We start from the raw sequence: 20032 nt of genomic DNA, 5'->3' as shown, positions 1-20032 counted from the left end.
GTCAGTTCTTAAAAAGGTAAACATACTCTCCCCTATGACCTATCAATTCTACGCCCTGGAATTTATCCAAGAGAAATGAACACAGAAAGCCTAGTACAAGCATTTTCAACAGCAGCTTTATTCATAATAGCCTAAAACTGGAAACAATTCAAATGAACAAGCAAATGGCTCAACAAACTGTGGTACTTGCACACAACAGAATATTGCTCAGCAGTAAAAAAAAAGAATGAACCGATATATACAACATGTAGGAATCTTAAAAACATTTTGCTAAGTGAAAGCAGTCAGACCCAAGAGAGTACATATTATATGACTCCATTTCGTTAGACCTCCTTCCAGTCAGCCTACGTCGCTCTGGATGCTCTCAGGAGACCCAGGGTCTCTCAAGGCCTGGCCCTGAGTACCACTTGATGAAGCCATCAAGTCCAGCCCCCAATTCCACATGGAACCCATAGAACCCATGGACATACAAATATCTAGATCCAAAGGCCACTGGAGGGACTATTTCTTGGTCAGCTTTGGAGAATCAATCCTCTGTTGCATCTAACCTAAATCTCTCACTCTGTAATTTTAAACACAGATGATCATAGAGTCCCTAGACTTCAGTAATAAAGAAGAGATGCACTCAACAAACAGGTGCAGAAAGACAAAAGAGTTCACAATAGAGAGAACAAGAAAATGAGGAACAGAGAAAGAGTAGACAGCCTTTCAGGAGAGAAGTACCTGGACGTTAGGGAAGTAATCAGGGTACAAACGAAGCACCCCTTCCTGCTGTACCATCTGACATGCGATGCAGGAGAACTTCATGGTTAAGAGTATGGGCCTAGAGGGTGCCTGTCAGGGTTCAAGCCAAGCTCCTCCTCTTATTAACTCCATGACCTTATTCAACTTGTTCCAGCAAGAGCCATTTGGGGAAAGAGCAGAAACAGCACTGAAGGTTTTCTCCAAAGGCTGAAACCCAAGTTGCAGGATGGCTTTGTAACTAACACCTAACTGTAAGTGCATTCTGGATAGCATCACCTCTGGGCACCTGGCAGCGGGGCAGTTGCTGTTTCCCCGGAGAGCACAGGTAAGCAGGTACCCACACACAATTGCCCCTGTCCCTGCCCATGGACAGCGGGATCCCCAGAGGGGTCTGAGCCATGGAGCTCAAGCCACAGCCCTGATGCTTCAGCACCAGCACCATGAGTGGGTCAAATGGATGGGTTAGTGCCCACCCAGTGTCAGCTGTGGCCTCTCTCCCCCACATAGGACCTGGCCATGTGGTGGGCAATAAGTAACCCATACATGCTTAGCATGGGTGGCAGGAGAGGCTCCTGTAGTAGCGCCACTGCAGAGGCCTGCCTGAGGGTCTCCTTATACTGGAGATGACTGGAATCCAGACCCCTGGGCTGAAAAGACCTCGAGAGCTCCCACAGGTGGGAAACCTGAGCCCAGAGAAGGGAAGTGACAGGTCCAAGGTTACCCATCAGTCAGGGGCCAAGCAGTATGAGAACCTCAGCCCAGTATTCCACCTAAGGATGGGTGCTCCCCATCTGAGGGAGACCCCTCAGTCCTGCCGCTCTGCACAGCAGGCAGGACCTCCCGGGGAAGCTACCTCCTCCACCGCCTGAGCTGTGGACACCCCTCCCTGCCCACCTGAAAGCCCTCAGGGGCCCAGGGGCCTGTGCTGCTACTGTCAGTGCTCCAGGAGGGTTGGGCCTCCCGTACTCTAGGCACCTTGCACCCCTGATGACCTTGCATAATCCCTTCCCCTCCCTGAACCTAAACCTTCCTATCCACAGACTGTGGAGTGGGATCCCCATAGCTCTTTTGTGACAAACAAAAGCAGGGATACTCCCAAATACCTCTTAAACATCCCGCCCTACTGCCCTGCAATGTGGTTAAGCCCCGCCCTGTCTGAACTTTGGCTGAGGACTGAGAGCCCTCTTAGCTCATATACTTGGGGATCTAAGGATACAGCCCCCTCTGACATCCAAAAGGGAAGCTGGGAAATCAGCCGCATGGGGAGAATGGAAGGCCAGGATGTCCCTGTGGGAAGGATCCTTAGAACCCTTTCCCTCCCAGGCCAGGGGAGGAGGGAGGGATTGGGGGCCTGCCCAAGGCCACACACATGCCTGTGACTCCACTGGGACTAATACCCGGGGCTTCTGAGGCTGGCCTGGCACTCCTTCTGACTTCTTACCCTTTCTACCTCCAAGGGCAAAGCTGTCTTGTCTAACTGACCATCCTCCAGCCTGGCCCTGCGCTGGTTCAGACTGAAGCTGCATTACATGGCGCTGCCTTTGAGGGTGGCGACTCAGGGACCACATGATTTGGAGGTGCTTGGAAGAGGTGAGGACAAGGCTGCTGAAGGACTTGGGTGAATGATGCCCACCCTTCCTAACCCAAAATCCACATGGGCCCAGGCCTCTGAGACCACCAGGGGAGGACTCAGACTTTGCTGGCTTAAGGGTGGGGCTTTCCCTGCTCCTGCAGTCAGGTGGCCCCAGGTCAGACCTGGGACACCTAGAGGCTGACCCAGAACAAGTTCACCTTTGCTTTCACCCTCCCCTAGCCAAACTCCAGAGCCTCAGCCTATGGCTGGCCCACCCTTCCCGCAACCAGAGAAGGTACTCACTGATGGGAGCGTGTAAGGCCACGTGCTCCTGGTAGGGCGTGTAGTACTTGTACTGCTTTCCGCAGAATTCACAGGTATAATTGCCGGTTTCTGTCCAAGGAGAGGAGAGTGTGGGAATGGGTGCCTGTTCCCATCCAGAAGTAGCAGCTTGCTCCCTCCCCACAAACCCCTCCTCATTCTGGGACCACCAACTAGAATCAGGAGCCCCCTTGAGTCAGACCGCCAGGGTTCAGATCCCAGCTCCTCTATTTCAAGCTGTGTGACTTTAGGCAAATCTAATAACCTCTCCATGCCTCAGTTTTCCTATCTGTAAAATGGGGCAATGATAGGACCACCTTATAGGATTGCTGTGAGGATTAAATTTGTATGTCACATGCTTAGAACAGTACCTGGCACACGCTGTCCTCCTCCATCGCTCCACCCCCAGGCCCCGGTGCTCAGGAAATGGGTGGTGTCCTGAGTTGACCTCCAGTGCCAACCTCTTTATCAGCCCCTTTTCAAGCCTTGCCCTCTGCAATGGCCACATGTGGGTCACCTTGTCTCCAGGGTCTTCCCTGCCCCCCAACGCCCCCCACCCCCTGGCAGAAGGGGCCATGTCTTCCTCTTGGGTCCCACCGGACTTCATCTTTACCTCTCTTTTGGCACTGCCTAACTTCTTTCTTCTTAAAAATTTCTGATGTAATATTGTTCACTGGGGGAAAATTATAAAATACTGATAAATACAAATACAAAATTTTAAATATAAGAGAAACTTCAATCATCTATAATCCCCAAAAAAGAGTAGCAGCTACCCCACAGGGTGGAGCATTCACCTGGCCACTTGCCCCAGACCCCACCCTGCACTCCCATCTCATCTCTCACTGACGTCAGCCGTCTGGCTTCTACGGGCCTTGAATTAGCCAGCCGTGATCTATATGCTCTTTGTAACCTGGTGCATTCAATCAACAATATTTTGTAGACATCTTGCTCAAATCAATAAACATCGATCTCTACTGCATTTATTGGCTGCCTGGTTACCACTGGACTTTGGAATTTGCTGAGCCAGTCTTCTAAACCAGAGGACACTGAGATTGTTTCAAAAATTTCCCTTATAAAAAAAATGCTGTGATCCGTATCCTCGTAGAAATTTTTGCACATCTGCTCATTATTTTTGCACACCACTGCAAAATAAAGATTATTGTTCATAATCTTTGCACATATTTCCCCAGGATAAATTAAGGGTCTGCATTTTTAAGGCTTTTGATCACCACAGCACCAACTACTTACTGAAAGACTGGGCCAATTTTCGCCCCCATCAGAAAGATCTCAAAATGACTGTTTCCATATACTGTAGCCAGCATTCAGTACTATCATCTTCTTACTGTGCCTGACAGGGAGAAATACATCGCACTGCTGGTTTTATTTTCCATTTCTTTGAGTTCTAAGGAAGCTACTTTTGAGGATTAATGAACTACATTTTTTCTTTTGTGACTTTCCTATTTTGTTTACAGTCAATGTTTCTACAGGCATGTTTACCTTTTTTAAAATGGCTAAGAACTCTATAGATTAAGGGCAACAACGTTTCGTTCGACACGTTACAAGTATCTTTTCTCAATTGGTTTCTTGGTCTGTTTATGCTCTTTTCTCTCAATACAGGAGCTTTAAAAATTTTGGTAGCTAAAAAATAATTTTTGTTAACTGATTCATGACCGTGGTAAAGATATATTATTGCTCTTTGCAGGTAGGCTCTGAAGTGGTTAGATCAACTGTATTAATGCATTATTCAAACTCTATATAACCTTTAACCTTTATTTCTCTTCTTGCTCTGTCAAAGACCAAATGTTGTGATCAATCCTTCCAATTCATTGCGTTTCTGAATTTATTTCGTATATTTAGATACAATGTTGTTTGATGCAGACAGGCTCACGAGATCAAAACCTCCACTTTGAACCATATCCTTTGTTAACATTACACTATTTTCTAACACCGCAGTTCTCAAAGCATGGTCCCTGGGCTAGTGGCAATCAGCATCGCCTGGGAACCTGTTAGAAATGCAAATTCTCGGGACTTATTCGAAACATTCTGCAAGAAAAATCCTAAGGATGGGATCCAGTAAACTGTGTTTGAACAGGTCCTGAAGAAAATCCTGAAGTGTTAGAAAGTTAAGAACCACCACTCTTTTTTTTTTTTTTTTTGCGGTACCCGGGCCTCTCACTGTCGTGGCCTCTCCATCTGCGGAGCACAGGCTCCGGATGCGCAGGCTCAGCGGCCATGGCTCACGGGCCCAGCCGCTCTGCCGCATGTGGGATCTTCCCGGACCGGGGCATGAACCCGTGTCCCCTGCATCGGCAGGCGGACTCTCAACCACTGTGCCACCAGGAAAGCCCCACTCTAACTTTTAATTACACTGTTTTATTAGTTTGTCTGGTATTAATATTATTAGTTCTTGATAATTACTTTGTTAGATCCTTCTACTTGTTCACATGTGCCTAAAGCCATTTCCCTAAATTTTCTTGTACTTGCATTCATCAAACAGGTACTGTGCTAAATGCTGGCACAAAATGTTGAGCAATGGTCCCTGCCTTCAAGGAACTTACAGTCTGGAAAAGGAGAAAGAAAAATCAAATCATCACACAAATCTAAAACTGCAACCACAATGGGTAGTCTTAAGCAGACACGGTGCTGTGAAAATCTTAATAGGGAATTCAATTTAGTTAAGGGAGTAGGAAAGAGCTCCATGGGAAAGAGAAGAGTAAAAGACAAGGAATTAACTAAGTATGTCTCTAATAAACCATTCTTAATTGGATTGTTTTAAGTTAACCTGAGAATCTTTGTCTTCTAATAAAGGAAGTTATGCCATTTGCTTTTATTGCTATTACTGACTTGGTTTTACTTGTCTTATGATTCTTTTCTTTTCATCCTATACCCTTTCTGGTTTATTCCCTTAGTTTTCAGTTGTTTGATGTATGAACTCTTTTCTTTGCCTTTCCATTATTCTCCAATATTCCAGCATTTTCCAATATTTTCCATTGTTCTAGACAGTATATAAGATACATTTCTCTGATTTTTATAGTCAAGCACGAAATGATATTTTCATATCTATTACCACTGAGAAAGGTAGTTTAACTCAGTGCCTCTCAAACTTTAGCCTAAATAAGAATCATCTAGAAAGACTGTTACAACACAGACACCTGAGCCCCACCTTGGAGATTCTGATTCCACAGGTCTGGTGTGGGGCCTGAGAATTTACATTTTTAATAAGCTTTTAGGAGATGCTTATGCTGCTGGTTTGGGGACCACACTATAAGCAGGACTGATTTAACCTACTTTATTGTATCCTTCACCTATTCCTTCCTTCCTGGTTTTTAACATTCATTTTTAATATTTTAGAATGATCTTTTTTTGCATTCAATTTTATAATCAGATTTGCAACATTTTAAACTTAAACTTACTTCTAGTTTACCTGGCTTCAGTATTCACAAGTCCTCTTTTACTATGAATTAATGCCTCATAATTGAGCCCTTAAATGTGTTCAACCACTCAGTTCATTGGAGTACATCTTCAAGTAATTTTTTGAAGTTGGGTATATAGGAGAAATAGCACGTTTCTGAGCCCTTGTTTTTTTTTTCTTACACACAAATCACAGTTTGTCTAGATATAAAATTCTTAGGTTACACCTTTTTCCCTTCAGAACTTATTCCATGATCTTTCAGCATTTAGTATTGCAGGGAAGTCCGATGCAAGTCCACCTTGAAATCATTTGTAAGTAACTTGCTTTTTTATTTCCAGGTACCTGTATAGTTTTCCCCCTTATATTTATAGTTTAAAAAGCCACTAATATCTATCTAGTTATGGGTCCTCTTTTATTGATTCTACCTGACATATAGGTCTTCCTTTAGCTGAGCAATTTTTTCTTCTATCGTATCTTTGGAGTATTGCTTCTGTCCCACCAATTATCTGGAACAGTTTCCCCATTCTCCATATTTATCATGTTTTCTGCTTATTAAGCTCATCTGTTCAAGTTTGTCCTTCACATTATTAATTCCATTTCTGCAGATCAACTCTGCTCTTTACTATCTACAATGTAGGTTTTAAATCTGCTCTTATATTTTCTGCTTCTCTCCAATTCTTCTCATCTCATTCCTCTCTCTTTGGTTTTTCATCTTATCTTGTTGCTTTTTCACCATACAGCTTCCTTTTTTACAGAGGTCATGCTATGGACTGAATTGTTTCCCCCCAAAATTCAGATGATGATGTCCTGTCTCCCAATGCAATGCTATTTGGAGATGGGGCCTTTGGGAAGTAATTAGGTTAGATGAAGTCATGAGGATGGCGGTGGGGTCCCTCATGATGGGATTAGTGCCCTTATAACAAGAGGCACCAGAGAGTTTGCTCTCTTTTTCTTCTCACCATGTGACAGTACAGCCAGAAAGAGGGTCATTGGACCAGAACTCAATCACACTGGCACCCTGATTTTGACTTCAGCCTCCAGAACTGTGAGAAAATTAATTTCTGTTATTTAAGTCACCCAGTCTATGGTACTTTGTTATGGCAGCCTGAGTGAACTAAGACAGGTCATATTTTCTCATACTTGACTGTGGTTGCCAAACAGCATTTCCTTCTAGACTCTGTGGTAGATCATTTTCAGAGGTATACTCTTCCTCTAAGTCTCTTAAATTCCTTTCTTGTCATGTGGAATTTTCATAGTTCCCAAGTTTTATTTTCTTATTTTTTTTTTTTTTTTTACCTTTCAAGTCACTCTTCCTTATCCAGGTATAAAACTCAAGTAACCTATAAATAAATCCAGATTTACACTGTTTCAATAGACTTGAATGAATTGTCCTCAATCGTCCCCCCATTATCATGGTAGACCATTACCATGGGAGTAATTCTCAGATCTGCACCCAAAGAGCACGTTGACACACAGGGCCTCTTAGACCAACTCCCTCCTTCTAGCAGGATCCCTCTGCTCTGTACTGGCTCTGGCTTCCTCCTCCTTGAGTACTTAATTCTCCAATTTGCTCAGCTGACATGGATGTGAAAGGCATACTTCCCAGCATGCCCTGCTGCCACTGTTTCTCCTCTTCCCCTGACCTATAGAGCTCTACTTGTGGGGACTAGTCCCTCCACAGTGCACTGTACCCCTACTGGCCAGCTTACAAAAAGTGGCAGAAGCCCAAGAAGCAGGATTCTGATCTCACAAGGCAGCTGCTGAGTGGTAACAAGGAACAGCCTCATACTCTTATAGACATCTCAGTTCCATGGCGTCAAGCTGGGAGCCAAACTCAGTCAGTTTTCTCAGTGCAATTCCCTACTCCATATAATTTGTGATAATTCCTCCTGGGTCCTAGCACTGGCTGGCTGTCAGACGTAGTTACTGATATAGAGAACAAGTTTCATCTTGCTCTGTACCTTTCTGGATAATTAATAGGTACCACTTGTTTAATGCTTTCCATGTAAATGTCAAGGACTATACTAATTCCTTTACAAATATAATCTCATCTAATCTCCATGACAATCCTGAGAGGTGAGTTTTACTGTCATTACTGTGATTAGAGAGATTATAAAACTTGCAGGATGTCACACAGGCATTAAGTATAGAGCTGGGGTTCATCTTTGGGATGGCTCTAAAGCTCTCGCTCTTGACTATCTCTCAGCAACATCGCTCATTCGTTAAGCCCTAAATACGAGCTGGGTGCTGGGCTAGACACTTACAGGCATCCTCCAACAGCCCTGAAGAACAGATAGATGTTCTTATTCCCAATTTATACAAGAATCAAAGGACACTCCGTGGGGGTAAGTAGCTAGTAAATTGGTGATGTCAGCATTCAAACCTGGGCTGGTCTGATTCTACAGCCTATGTTGTCTGTATTCTGTTTTGATAATTATGATGCTACAGATGGAAGGGGTGGTGCTATGCTGGGACTGCTGGCAGGCAACGCTGAAGCGGGAGGGGGGGAGTTTCACAGATCCCAGTGTCCCTGTCCTGCATTGGTCTATGAACGTCCATCATGGAACATGTCTGATTCACATCTGGGTTCTCCCACAGTCTAACTTCCGGCAGTTTTACTGTTAAGGATTTCATCGTTTTCTTCACTTCAAGGCTGTTGTTTTTTTGTTTTAAAGATTTTGTTTTGTTTTGACGTGGACCATTTTTAAAGTCTTTATTGAATTTGTTACAGTATTGCTTCGGTTTTATGTTTTGGTTTTTTGGGTCTGAGGCATGTGAGATTTTAGTTTCCTGACCAGGGATCGAACCCACACCCCCTGCATTGGAAGGTGAAGTCTTAACCACTGCACCGCCAGGCAAGTCCCCACTTCAAGATTATTTTAATGTTACTGTTTATTGAATGTTTACCACTGCATATGACAAGTGCTGTCATACAGACATTATTTTTACATCATATTTACAGACATTATCACATCTCCAGTTTCCTGAGTGCTTTAAGAGGTAAAGAAAAGGAGAGAATCATCTCCTACGAGGAAGGAGGAAGAACACTCAGGGGCCCATCCAATGCCTTCCAAGGGCCGGGACCAAGTCCCGCCCTCTGAGGCTTGTCTCTGGCTTCACTGTTCCAGCTCCCTTGACTCTCCTTCCCTAAACTTCCTCATCCATTCAATCTATGTTTGTGTGTATATTTTCACAAGCTGCCTTAATCCTTATTGCAACAGGTAGAGACAATAAAGGTCTCTTCTTGCTGGGTAGTAAGAGAGGCATGGAAAAATAGAGAGGAAGAAGCAAGCATGCAACTTCCTGAAGGGCTGGACCGGTCTCACTTGCGAGAACCAACCTCCACCCCGACCCAAATCCACACCCCCTGCGGCAGCCAAAATGTCTTCCTAAAGCACAAACCTGATCAAGTCCCTCCTCCACTGAGTAAACTCTGGCTCATTCCCCTCAGGATGAAATCTAACTGCCTTCTTCTGGTTTTCAAGGCTCTCTAAGACCTGAACTCAGAATCGATTTGCCTTTCAGTTCCTGGAACAAGTGCAGCTCTGCTGCCTTCATGTGGGATACAGGGGCTCATCCCTACCCTCATCCCCACGCAGAAGCCTCATGGATTCCCAAGGCTGGTCAGTTGCCTCCCAGCCCCACTGCTCCCTGGGCTTCTATGTTGTAACTACCTGCTTACTGACCTACTGCCCCCTCCCTGTGTGAACTACCCGAGGCAGGGCCACATCTGTCTTGCTCACTGCTGTGTTCCCACAATACTCAATACCAGGGCGTTGCGAATAGGCAGGTCAAGTGCGTGCCTCCTGCTCTCAGGGGTTTACTGGGATGAGGACGGAGCGTCTGCATGTAGCTCCCCCAGAGAGCTTCATTTGCTGATAAACTCCTTCTGACAACAGTAACGACAGTATTTTCCGAGCACCTACTATGTACCAGGCACTGTGCTAATTAATAGGTGATTTATATCCATGATCTCATTTAATCCCCCAACAAACCTGCGGGGAAGTGTCACCCTTACTCCACAGGTGAGGAGCCAAGGCTCAGGACGGCTAACACTGGGCACCAAGCCTGTGCTACCTTCACTGCCCTGACCTGGACCCTGTGCTGTCCTGCTGCTTCTCAAAAGCAAGTCCTAAGAGTGACTGACCCATTTGACAGGTGGGCAAAGTGAGGTACAAGGAGGCCAGTGCCTCGCTGGCCAGAGCTGTTGCTGCAGGATTAGCAACGCTGCCCCCTTCCAGTGGTGGGACTCGCCCTGCCACCCTCAGCCACCCCCACCTGTCTCCCCACCCAGCCCCGGCCCCAGAGAGAGGCCTGCATACTTGGCCCGATTTTCTGGAATGGTTCCGGGGGCTCCTCCTTCACCTCGTCAGTGGCCACGACACCTTGGTCGAAGGGGTCTGTGGGAGAACACACGGCCCTTAGTGCCCTGGTAACCAGGTCTCAGAGCCCAGGTTGGGACAGGGAGGTGGGCAGCCACCAAGGACTTACCTGCCCGATTCTCAGGGGCCCCTTCCACACTAAACACTGCGCCCGGGCGGGAGGCGGCAGCCGCAGAAGGAAAGAAGCAAACAGGAACCCTGTTAGTCCCTGCCCATAGCTGCCTCTGCCCAATGCTCCCAGCCTCTGCCCCAGCAAGCTTGCCTTTGGGGCCCAGGACAGCTGCCTCAGCCACTGTGGCTGCCCAGGAAACCAAGGGCCACAGGAGGGCACATCCCTCCATTCCTCGAGGGCCCACCCCCGGGCAGGAAGACGCTTTCGGGCTGGCCTGTTTCTGGATCACCGCCAGACGCTCGAGGGACCAGGGCAGGAGAAAAAAAGGAAGAGATGGGGGCATGGGTAAAGAAAAAGGAGGTGAGAGGAAGGATGGACCAGAGGCGACAGGTGGTGAGACCCGGCTGTCACAGCCTGACACGGGCTTGGGGTGTGGGGCTGGAGAGGGAACCCTCCAGAGGCTTTTCCAGTCAAAGACCCTATTTCTAGGATTCTTAAGATTCCAAAAATAAATTACCTAAATTTATCGTTCTAATTTCTAACTGTATAATCTAAGATGCTAAAATATCATCGATTTTAAAAATTGGTTTAATTTCACCAGAGCGTGTGAATACTCAACATGAAATCATAAAATAAATCGGTATAAAATTGCTGATATTCGACTGATTTTGACCCTCAAAAACGGCAACTTCACTTGGGTTACCCTCATCAGAAATACACATGGAATATGATGGAGACCTTCTCTAGCCCAGAACCCTCGGAGGTTCGTCACTCCACTCGTGGTCTGCCTGCTGCCCGACCTTCCCTGGGTAGGAAGAGGGAGGGGAAGCTGTGGGTGGGCCCTGGGCCCCATAAGCAGCCCTGGAGGGGGGTCTCTTTATGGGACTCTGCTCCTGAGGAGTGAGGGGCCTGACTCACCATCCACTGCGTGCAGGTCTCGGTGCTCCTGGAAACAGCTGTAGTATTTGTACTTCTTCCCGCAGATGTCACACGTGTACCTGAAGTTGTCTGCGGGGGATGGAAAGACACGTGGTTACCAGGGCTTCAGTCACTTGGGGCTGGGGGAGGTGGTGTGGGCCAGACTGGGCCCAACTGGTGACTCCATGGAGAATAGCTCCTGGGGTGTTAGCAGTCTTGTACACAAGGAGACCAGGGAGCCTTGAAGTGATTTTCAAAGGCACTTCCAATCCTATCCCATGTGAGCTGAGCCCCTAAGGGCCCGGTTCATGACTTCCTTCGTTATGTGAGAATAACAGTCACTGCAGCTACAGCTTCCTGGGTGTTGGCTGTACTGTTAGGGGCCAGGCCAGGAGCTTCCCCAGCATTCCCTCCATTCGGCCTTGCAATCGAGGGAGGAGGTAATAACCCATTTAACACTTGAGTCTACTGAGGGGCAGAAGGGACCTGCTGCAAGCCCTACAGCAAGGGGGGCCTGGGTGAGGCCCATCATGGATGGTTCTGAATGACCCTGGTTACTGGCGTTCCCGTCCTGTGCAATGTCTCGGCTGGACCCGCTGACTCGCTTCTAACAGAGACAATGCAGTAAGGTGAGGAGCAAAAGAGGGCCAGGAGGCTGGTACCCCAGCCCAGGAATGGAGAATGATTCATCCGGACAGAGAAGGACCATGTGCCCTGACTCAGCCACGGCTTAGAGTTAAGTGATGTCACAGGAAGACTACGACTTTGGCCTTGCTCACACCGTCTCGCTCTTGCTAGCTGCCTGCTGCAGGCTGCCTCACATAGAGACCCACTTGGCAGCCTCTGGTGAACAGCCAGTGGGGAACTGAGGCCCTCAGCCCAACAGCTTGGGAAGGATGGATCCTGCTGACAAGCATGGGAGTACATACAGAGGCGGTCCCTTCCCCGGCTGAGCTGTGAGATAAGACCACAGCCCCGGCCTTGACTGCAGCCTCGTGAGAGAGCCAGAGGACCAGGTGAAGCCACGGGGAAGTGTGTGACACAGCAATAAACAATGACAGGGCCTGTGTTTGGATGACCCCCTAGGCCTCTCCAAAGTCTGAGGCTGGACTCGTACAGGACAGTGCCTTTGCCACATCGGCAGCCCCTCCAACGTCTGGACTAGCAAAGACCTTGTGTGTGTGCTCCTTGGGCTGATCTAGGGATGGCTCGTCCACCCCAGCTTCCCGAGGATGCCCAGCACATGGAGGTTGGGTGGCTTGCTCAAGGCTGTAGAGCGGGACAGGGAACAGCCAGGATCCAGCTACTCACTTAACTCTAAGCCACAGCTGAGTCAGGGCACATGGTCCTTCTCTGTCCGGATGAATCACTCTCCACTCCTGGGCTGGGGTACCAGCCTCCTGGCCTGTCTTTTGCTCCTCAGCACCCAAACACAGGATCCGATGCGACTGCCCCATCCCAAGGTTGCAGTGCCAGGCGATTCTGTGGGAGGGTTTCTGGCCCCCGTTTAGCTGAACTCAGGGACACGGGTGGCATTAGCCAGCTCCCCGCCTCTGCCTCCACCTTTTCCAAGGCACCTGCAGTCCCTGGATGTGCCTGGAAGATGCAGGGCCACAGAGACGACCTGGTCTCCAGGCGAGGTACACACAGACATTCTGAGGGTGTGGGGACCAGGCAGGGTTCAGGCATCCACCATCCTACCAGACCCTCCCATCTCCATGCCCCTGCCCCGACCCACCACGGAGTGGCGGGGTAGAGGTGGTGGGACGTGGGGAGGAGACTCTTGGTCCCCACCTGTCTCACCCAGACTGCCAGCAAGTGACAACCCCACCTCGGGATTCAGCATCCCCATTTCTCCCCTAGTTTGGGGAGGGGGGCGTGGTGGTAGATGAGCTGATTCCCAGGGTCTCTCCCAGGCTGGCAGTTCCAGGATTCCAAGCCTGGCACAGGCTTCGATCCTTCCCCATGGCCAGCAATCCAACACAGGCAACAACCTACCCCATCATGTCCCATCTGGACCGTAATCCTTTTCAGAGCTGAATACCCGGGGAACAGAGGTGGAGAAGTCAAGCCCAACTGGGGTCTGCTGGTTCCAGATGGGGTCCTGCCCCGTGAGTCCTCTCCCATACTGGTCAGCGCTGGTCGCCCCGCAGTTGCCCACCCCACGTGTCTCATCTCTGCTCACGCTGCCTCTCCTACCAGCTGGGCCACGTACATCCGCCACCTCCAATAAAAGGTGAGTCCCCAGCTTTCTGCCACTGAGAAGTGCCCCACCCTGCTCTGTCGAATCCCACGCCACACCCTGATCTATGTCTCCTCGATGTGGACAGGACCACATGCCCGGGCCCTCCTAAGGCAGGAGCGAATTAGGACAAGACAGTTATCCCCAAAGGAAGAAAGGCAAAATGATTTTTTGGTCAGTGAAACCACATCTTCAGAACCCCAAGAGAGTTCAGGGACTCCAGGAATCTCTGGGGAGGCAGGCTCTGGAGTCAGGCTGCCCAAGTTCAAACTCAACTCCACCACTTACAGGTGCCATTAATGTTGGGTACGTGCCCTAAACTCTCTGCTCCTCGATTTTCTCAACTGTAAAACAGGACTGATATGTTCCTTCATCTCCCAGAATTGTGATAAAGAATAAATGAGCACAACACCTAACATACGATAAATACTGGGTAAATGTTACCTAACATTATTGTTAAACAAAGGCAAGAGAGCTCGATGCGGAGTTTATCTTTTATGTTCGTAGTTGACAGATGGGTAACTGGGTATATGCCTCTTGTATGACTGTACTATTTTTCTAACAAATAAATGAAAGATTCCTGGACTAGAAGGTGTGAGACGTGGTTTCTATGCCCACCTCCACCCCTAAGAAGCTGCATGACTTCTCTCTGGAACTCAGTATCCTCTTCTGCAAAGAGGTCAAGGCTGGACTTGACATTCTCCACAGGACTCCACGGCCAGGTCCTGTCGCAAGGCTGGGGTGTGAGAAGGCCAGGCTGTCTGAGCAGGCACTGCTGGCCCAGGGCAGGGCAGGGGCGGGGGGGGCAGGACGGAACACAGAGTCCAGCAGAGCACACTGGCCATGGGGAGTGAAGTCCGCAGAGAGGAAGGACTAAAAATACCCCCAGTCACGAAGTCCTCCACAACTAGTGAAACTCCGGGAACAGCGGAAGCCAGACGGAGCATAACGGATCATTGAGGGGCTGCTGGAGAGGCCAGGGGCTCAGAATAGCCAAAGAAGGAAAGATAAATAGGGAAGTTCCTTAACTGTGCGGCTGACCACAGGCGGGCGATGGGAGCCGGAAGAGAAGGGAGCTATTGAGGGAGAAGGAGCCCGGGGCCAGGCAGGGGCAGCGTGGGGCTTGGGGAGGAGGCATAGGACCCTGAATTCCTCCTGCCGAGGACTCTGGGGCAGGTGCCTGGCCAACCTGAGGCTCAGATTCTCCAGAAAACGGAGGGGTAGCCTCAGCCCTGCAGGCCTTTCACGTGGTGTAAGAATCCAGAGAGAGAGTGGATGTGAAAGTGCCTTAGGAGGAATGCTGTTAGGACCCAATTGCAACTAAGGCCCTGCCTCCTCAAACTACTCGGTTTCGGATTTTTAAGGGGGGTGGCGGGGGGGTGGCTCGTGTTTATTTATTATTTTAAGAAACTTTTCATGGTGGTATACCAAACATGCAGAACAGGGGTGGCCAAACTATGGCCTGCCCACTGTCTGTTTTGATAAGGAATCCATTTCCATACCGTCTCTGCCTGTGTTCGTGCTCCACGGCAGAGCTGCACAGCTGCGATGGACATAACCTAGGCTGCAGAGTCTAAAATATTTTCTATCTGGTCCCCTATCAAAAAATATGCTGACCACTGATGGAGAAAAATGTACAAATCCTAAACGTTCAGCTCGTTACATTTCTGAAAACCGAAAACACCTGTACCAGTGCCCAACTCAAATCACAGAACCTAGAAACCCCTTCCCAAGGGTAACCACGACTCTGACTTCTTGCAGCGTGAATTAGTTTCCCCTGTTCTTGTACTTTCTATACACAGACCTTAGGGGAAGCACTCTTTGTGCCGGGCTCCTTTTGCTAACGTTCTGTTTGTGGGTAACCCACGTTGCTGTGTGTAGCTGTCAGCCTTTCCCTCTCACTGCTGTACTGTAGTCCTTTGTGGGACACACCATGACTCGCTTATCTATTCAACTAGCGCTAGGCACTTGGGTGGCTTCCAGTTTGAAGCCGTTACGAATAGTGCTAAGAACACCCTAATTCACATCTTTGGGTGGATGTGCGCACACACGCACCTGGGAGGGAAACTGCTGGGTTCCGGGGCTCAGTCAGGTTTGTTGTGCTGGCTGCCTACCAGCCCTGTGGGTTTAGATCTGGAGGCAAGGCAAGCAGGGGCCGCAAGTAGCCAAGCAGAACAGTATCCCCAGATGCCGGGGCCCTGTATATGCCAAGTGGCGGGATACCGCACCCCAGGGTTCGTGCCCATGGGTGGATGACTCTCTGAAGTAGCATTTCCCCAACATCAGCTACGGAGCCCCCGACCCATGAGTGGGAGTCAAAAGAACACAGGAAATGGTGTATACCCTGGACCCCTCTTGGGGATACACGTGCATATTTTGCCAGTGAAGGGCCCTGAAAAGTCTACAGCAAAGAAACATGTTCAACTTAGCAGAACTCAAGGCTTCCCCGGGTTATCTGGCCAGAGAACCCTTTACTGACAGAAAGCCTGTTAACTTCCCCCAGCATGCCTATGCCACGGAGCACACTTTGGGAAAGGCTGCTCTGAGGTGCTGTGTCCAAAGCCAAAGCCTGCGTCACAGCAACAGGCCTCCCAGAAGCCGCCTGGGGTCTCGGCCCTGGCTCTCCCTCCTCCTCCCACCCCTGGCCCTCTCAGCCCGCACAGTCCAAGAGGAGGGAAAAATACTCACTGCCTTGGGAGGCTCCCTCCCCTGAGGTGGCTTCTGTGTCTGTGAGAGAGAGAGAAGGAGGTGGTGAGCAGAGTGGACCAATGGAAGGGCCAGCACCAAAAGAGAGAGAAGCCGGCAGGCGGAGGCCAGGAGAAGCCGCTACCGCGTGCCCAGGGATGCTCTCTTCCCACTCAGGATGCAGGCACAAAGCCTTCGCCGTTCTCTGCTGTCTGTCGGGCCCTGAGCCAGTGCCCTTCCTCCCTGCCTGCCAGGGTCAGGCTCAGGGAGGGGCAGGCGCCATCCCTCCTGTCCCCCATCGCTTTAGCATCCTCACCTTCAGAATGGAGCCAGCACCCCGCCCCACTCCCTGGGCTGCCATGAGCAGCACATGAGATGACACACGAACACCTTCCCTGCAAGGACCACTGACAGTGAACAGCACTGAAGCACCTTGGGAGGAAGCGGGCCTGTGGGGGGCAGACAGGGGGCACTGGTGGCATATCCTGCTGCACCCCACCCCACCCCCATCCCTGGGTGCTCTCCCAAGTTAAGGAGGCCTCTCCTCTCCTCTTCGGGTCCCACTCCTACTGCAGAAAGAGCTCTGAGGGCCTCTGGGGTCACCCTGGAGGGGCCCAGGTGGAAAAACAGGCAGAGGATGGGGAGGTGCGGCCCCTCAGCTCTGCCCCAGGGACATGTCACTCACCTCTGTGTGCCCGTACGTGGGTCTGGAAACAGTTGTAATATTTGTACTTCTTGCCACAGATTCCACACTCGTAGGACCCTAGAAAACAGGAAAGGAAAGGACTGGTCAGCCAGCATCCAACGTGCGCAACCATGAGGCCCCAGGACCCCTGGTGATGCCTCCAGGTAATGCTAACTCTGTGCCAATGGGCTATCGTGTCCCCCACGAGCAAAGAGGCAGCAAGGACCAGCAAAGACAGCACTGAGCTGGAGGCCAGGAGGCTGGGGTCTATTTCAGGTTTTTGTCTCTATTTTCTGAGTGACCTTGGGAGAGTCACTTCCCGCCTCTGGGCCTCAGCTTCCAAATCTAAGACAGAGAGGGTAACTTCTTAGGTAACTCACAGTTATTCCTTGAAAGGAAAAAGGAGATGAATGTAAAAGAATTTCAGGATAAGGAATAAATTGCATCCATGTAAGGATATCATCACTTAGATGCAATAGAATAACTTCTAGCTACCGCTCTCCCCACCAGGAAGGACAGAGGTTAAGAGGACAGGCTTTAAACCATATATCTGGGCTCTGCCACTTACCAGCAGCATGACCTTGGTAATTCCCTTAAACACACTAAGCCTCAGTCCGCTCATCTACAAAATGGGGCTAAAAGTACCTACCTCACAGAGTTCGCCCTACGCCCCATCAGGAAGTGCCCAGCTCTACTACAGACGTGTCTGACAAGGAGAGGGCCTCTCTCGTCTGTTGAGGTGCCGTCTTGATCCCTCAGACGTGCAGAGATCAACATGGTATGAATGTCTGACTCCAGCCCTCTGCCAGGCCCTTCTCCCAGAGGCAGGTAGACTGAAATGGCTGAGTTCCCAGCAGGCATTTCAGATAAGTCAAAGGCAGGGCCCACCCATGCCGATCACAGGGCAAAGGCCCATGGCAGGAAGGCAAGCAGAGCCCATCAGACCCAGCCTGGCAGGGGTCCCAGGAGTTAGAGGCCCTGCCCATCCCTCACACAGGCCTGCCACCACCTGGGCCCAGGCCCCATCCCTAACAGAACGACCTGGGAGCTTGCACACACACAGAGTCCCTGACCCCACCCCAGGCTAACAGTACCAGAATGGCTAGGGCCAGGGGCCTAGGAAGCTGCCTTTTCCCAAAGCATCCACAGAGGATTCTGATGCCCAGCAACCAGGTGTGGGAACCACTGGTTTGAAGTCAGACAGCCCTGGGATGGAGTCTCAGCTAAACCATTTACTGGCCGGGCCTCAGTCTCCTTATTGGAAAACTGTGGATAACTTAAGAGCATCTATGTGAAGACTGAATGAAGCATGAGTAGTATTCCTACCACGAGCGCGGACAGTCGGTGAGTGGGACCATCATCAACTCCCACTGCCTGCGGTCTCCGACCTCGGGCCAGAGGCCCGGCTACTGGGTGTGAATTCCAAGTATCAGGTTAAGTCAGAAGAGCACTGGGCTCGGAGCCTGACCGTGAGCTCAGCTCTGCCAGCCCCTAGCTGTTTGATCGCAGGAACATTCCTTTTCCGGTCCGAGCCTCAGCTTCCTCACCTGTAAAACAGGACTACGATACCTGCATCTCATGACCAAGATCAGAATGAATGAGCTACAACCTGTGAGTCAGCGGCCCCCAGGGGGCAGCGCCACTTTGCTACTGTGGGTCACTCAAGGGAACGCTGTCCTCCAAACCAGCGTGGAATTTAGCAGCCTGTTATTCAGTGGTTTTATATGTGTTACCCTTGTCTTACTGGGAAAAATATAAACCCACGGAGGGCAAAGATCAGAGTGTATGTTTCCCTGTCTTCAGTCCCGTGACTAGCACACAGCGGGGGCTCAGTAAATTCACGGCGTCCTGCTGTTCTACTCATCTGTCACTGAGTAATAAAGACCTGGACTCCCTCCCTATGCCTCCAACCCACACTTCAACGGTTTCTGCTAATTCTCCTTCAACCGATCAGGAATTTATTGAGCGTCTTCACATGCCCGGCACCGAGGCCCCAACCATAAGCAAGATGCGATCGCTGCCCTCCGTCTGATGGGAAGCAGACAGCCCACCAGGCGAGAGGACGTGCAGAGTGGCTGTGCTACGACGGCCAAGTGCAGGACCTGGTGGGCACAGTGCGGGACCCTGACACGACTATAGCAAGGGGCCGCAGTCAGGGGCCTTGAGCAGGAGAAGGGAAAGATGGGGGGAGGTGGAGGGGCAGGCAGCCCAGGGAAGGGGGAGTCTCTCCCCAAAGGACCGAGGCCACAGCCTGTGATGGGGAAGACTTGTTTAGACTTGATGCACTTCTGATGAGGTCTCCAAGCCCCAGCTCTACCCGTCTCTGCCACTAGACCTGGGCCTCAGTTTCTCCAACTGCCCTCAGTACCCAAGGTCTTTCCTCAAACCATACAGTAAGTGTAGGCTGATGGACAGGGCCTGCAGGCTGCGATGTCCCCGACTCACCCACCCAGTTGACACTGTTTATAAGCAGGCGTCCCACTGGCTTCTCCCTCAATCCACAGACAGCCAAGGGTACATGCAGCCTTGCTCACAGGCCTCAACCCATTCAGAGAATCACAGGGGCACAGTTCGCCAGCTTCGGGCCCTCTCCTGGCCCCAGAGCAGAGCAGACCCCTTGCTTGGCACAGAGTCTCAGGACACAGCAGTGTGTGTTGGCAGGAGGGACACCTGAGTTCAAGGCCCTGCCTCTCCCCCACTCACCCTAAGACCCCAGGCTGCAGGTGCTCTGTCTGCAGAAGGGGCTGGATGGGCAGGGAGGCTGGTGCGTGGGGAGAGTGCAACAGAGTGGCAGCCCCACAGTGCAGCGGTGTCAGCAAGCCTGGATTCAAATCCCGGCTCACCACATACCAGCCTGGGGCCCTGGACAAGTCATGGAAACGCCCACACCTCAGGCTTCCTCTCTGTAAAATGGACACAGTAAAATGCTACCCACCTCATTTGGGGGGGGGGGGGGGG

General features: G+C 50.3%; 1 protein-coding gene across 2 annotated transcripts in view; it reads right to left on the bottom strand.

Moving 5' to 3' along the window:
- ZNF618 (zinc finger protein 618) overlaps positions 1–20032 on the bottom strand; it is an 88101-nt gene that overhangs the window by 36213 nt on the left and 31856 nt on the right. For both annotated transcript variants that reach the window (XM_024762561.1, XM_024762562.1), the window contains exons 3-9: positions 17075–17152; positions 16393–16431; positions 11463–11552; positions 10542–10577; positions 10373–10450; positions 3252–3311; positions 2621–2710 (exon numbers count right to left, since the gene is read on the bottom strand). In XM_024762561.1, the coding sequence (XP_024618329.1) occupies positions 2621–2710; positions 3252–3311; positions 10373–10450; positions 10542–10577; positions 11463–11552; positions 16393–16431; positions 17075–17152 (471 nt within the window). The remainder of the gene's footprint in view (positions 1–2620; positions 2711–3251; positions 3312–10372; positions 10451–10541; positions 10578–11462; positions 11553–16392; positions 16432–17074; positions 17153–20032) is intronic.

The sequence above is a fragment of the Neophocaena asiaeorientalis genome, unplaced genomic scaffold (genome assembly GCF_003031525.2).
Source record: "Neophocaena asiaeorientalis asiaeorientalis breed wild unplaced genomic scaffold, Neophocaena_asiaeorientalis_V1.1 scaffold78, whole genome shotgun sequence".
NCBI lineage: Eukaryota > Metazoa > Chordata > Mammalia > Artiodactyla > Phocoenidae > Neophocaena > Neophocaena asiaeorientalis.
The sequence above is the reverse complement of the archived record's forward strand: the minus strand, read 5'-3'. Positions and strand labels throughout refer to the sequence as shown.